Source organism: Colobus angolensis, unplaced genomic scaffold (assembly GCF_000951035.1).
Source record: "Colobus angolensis palliatus isolate OR3802 unplaced genomic scaffold, Cang.pa_1.0 Scaffold11, whole genome shotgun sequence".
NCBI classification, from domain to species: Eukaryota; Metazoa; Chordata; class Mammalia; order Primates; family Cercopithecidae; genus Colobus; species Colobus angolensis.
Genome location: NW_012112030.1, coordinates 8,667,305 through 8,669,409, shown reverse-complemented (window position 1 = coordinate 8,669,409; position 2,105 = coordinate 8,667,305). Strand labels below are relative to the sequence as shown.

The window sequence follows — 2,105 nt, the reverse complement described above, 5'->3', positions numbered from 1 at the left end:
TTGCCACTCCTCTGCCTTCCTGGAGTAAAACCTCAGGCCCCGTGACGATCCTGGCTCTCTCACCAATGACAACCTCAAAAATTAGAGGAAACACACTTGTTTTAGAGGCATCAGGACAGACACATGAAGAAGGGTCAAGTACAAACCCAAAGGAAGTGAACTCGAACTTCAGCTCCAACATGAAGCTCACAGGGCAGCCCGTGTTCTCTCCCCCAGCATCTAATGCTCACTACTGGTAACTGCTGCCACCACCGTGAAAAGGGTGGCCACCACATCTTTATTGCATACTCAGGTGAATAACTTATTACACAATGAACAGTCTTCTGTTAGGAGACCACGCCCACTTACAGAATGCAGCCGTGAATGCGGTAAATCTATTTACAGAGGCTGGGGTGCAAGACAGAGAAGTATCAGCCCCAGGAATTTAGAGTAAGAATGATCTGCAAATTCTCCTGACAAGGAGCAACTGGGCCCGCGCTAGTGAGGTCTGAAAGAATTCCTGGCAAAGCGTAGGGGGAGATTAGATCTGGGAATTGACAGCAAGTTTGCGGACGGTGCAAGAAGAGAGGGGTGACCTCTGAATTGGTGCTGGGGAGCTGCTGAGGCCCAATGTGGGGCAGCACCAGAGAGACGAGTAAATGTAGGGTGATCTTTTAGCCTTGCCTACCCAGGCAAGAAGGGTTGGGGAACGGGGGTGCCAGCAAGTTGGTTCCAGTGTAGATTCAGGCCAGTGGGTTGAGAGACAGGCCTTTGCTGTTTTTGTTCAGATGTGCAGGTCTGCTCTGGGCCAAGCAATCCTCACAAAAGCCACTGTGAATTAGAGGAGCAGGCCCCTAAAGCTGTGTGAGCCAACGTGCGCTCAGATGACCAGACCTTTAGTCTATGGAAAATAACAGCAAGAGTAAGGGTCTAGGCTGGGAGCTGTGGCTCGTGCCTGTAGTCCCAGCACTTTGCGAGGCAGAGATGGGAGGACTGCTTGAGCACAGGAGGTCGAGGCTGCACTGGGCTGTGATCACGCCACTGCACTCAAGCCTGGGTGACAGAGCAAGATCCTGTTTCAAAAACAAACAAAAAGAGTAAGGGTCTAAACTTGAGTTGCCTGAGACTCCCACTTAAAAGAAGTATCCTAAGGAGGAGAAAAAAAAAACACCACAGGCCGCTAAGAACCGGAGTCGTGTCAGTCCACATCAGCCCCAGCATGGAAGAATTGTGGTTGAGGTGGGAGGGAGGCAAGTACTTCCCGTAGCGTCTTGTACAGTTTTCTCAGAAGACCCAAGATTTCGCCCACATCCCTTTGAGCTCCCGCTGGATCTGCCGCCCAGCTGCGTTTGTCCCAGTCTTCAGGACAGAGTTAGCTGCCCTCTTTCTTTCCTTCGTAGTCATTGTAAGGGCTCGGCCAAGCGTGGGCCCGTGGGATGGAGAATTCCTTTTGGGGAGGCTGGTTATGAAAAAGAAACAATCATATCGTGAAATCCACTCTAGTTCCTGCCATCTAAACAGGTCTCCAGTCTGGGCAGGAGTCTCAATTCCTTCCCCTTCTCCCAGGCCTCCCACCCCCAAGTCCTCTCTACGCCAAGCACTCATTCTTCCCCACTAACCCCATGAGGCCAATTAGAGGAAAGAAGACCCATTATTCCTTCAAGTGGCCATCTAGGGGCCATCAGAATGGTAACATCGCCTGTTTCCAAAGGATCAGTGTTCCTGAGGGGCTAACGCCTTTGACGAAGAGGGAGAAAAAAAATCACTTACCTGCAGCTGAAAATGTGTGGAATAGGGGGCATAGAGCGTGTCCCCCGTCTCTTCAAAACCTGAAACAGAGGGAGAGGAGCAATTTAAGCACTGGGGCCCCACCTGTGTTCACCCCGCTGTATCACTGATCACAATGTGACATCTTGCCCATTTAACTGCCTGTCTCTCCAGCAGACCTTAAGTTTCTTGGAGGGAGACAGACTAGGTCCTCAAGCCTAGGACCAGGCACAAAGCAAACACAATATTGGTTGAATGAACGAATGACTATAATGACTAGGGACACCCTTTTTCAGAACTTCACCAGACCCCACCTCATCCCAGGGCCACTTCAAAAGCACATTTGAAAATGAACCGGG

The 2,105-nt window shown here is 50.7% G+C and overlaps 1 protein-coding gene across 2 annotated transcripts in view; it reads right to left on the bottom strand.

Annotated features, from left to right (window-relative positions):
- Nucleotides 1-236: 236 nt before the first annotated feature.
- The window catches only part of GPRC5A (G protein-coupled receptor, class C, group 5, member A), a 22,334-nt gene continuing 20,465 nt past the window's right edge, over nt 237-2,105 (bottom strand). For both annotated transcript variants that reach the window (XM_011953936.1, XM_011953943.1), the window contains 2 exons: nt 1,750-1,808; nt 237-1,444 (listed from right to left, as the gene is read on the bottom strand). In XM_011953936.1, the coding sequence (XP_011809326.1) occupies nt 1,352-1,444; nt 1,750-1,808 (152 nt within the window). In that variant the 3' untranslated portion in view covers nt 237-1,351. The remainder of the gene's footprint in view (nt 1,445-1,749; nt 1,809-2,105) is intronic.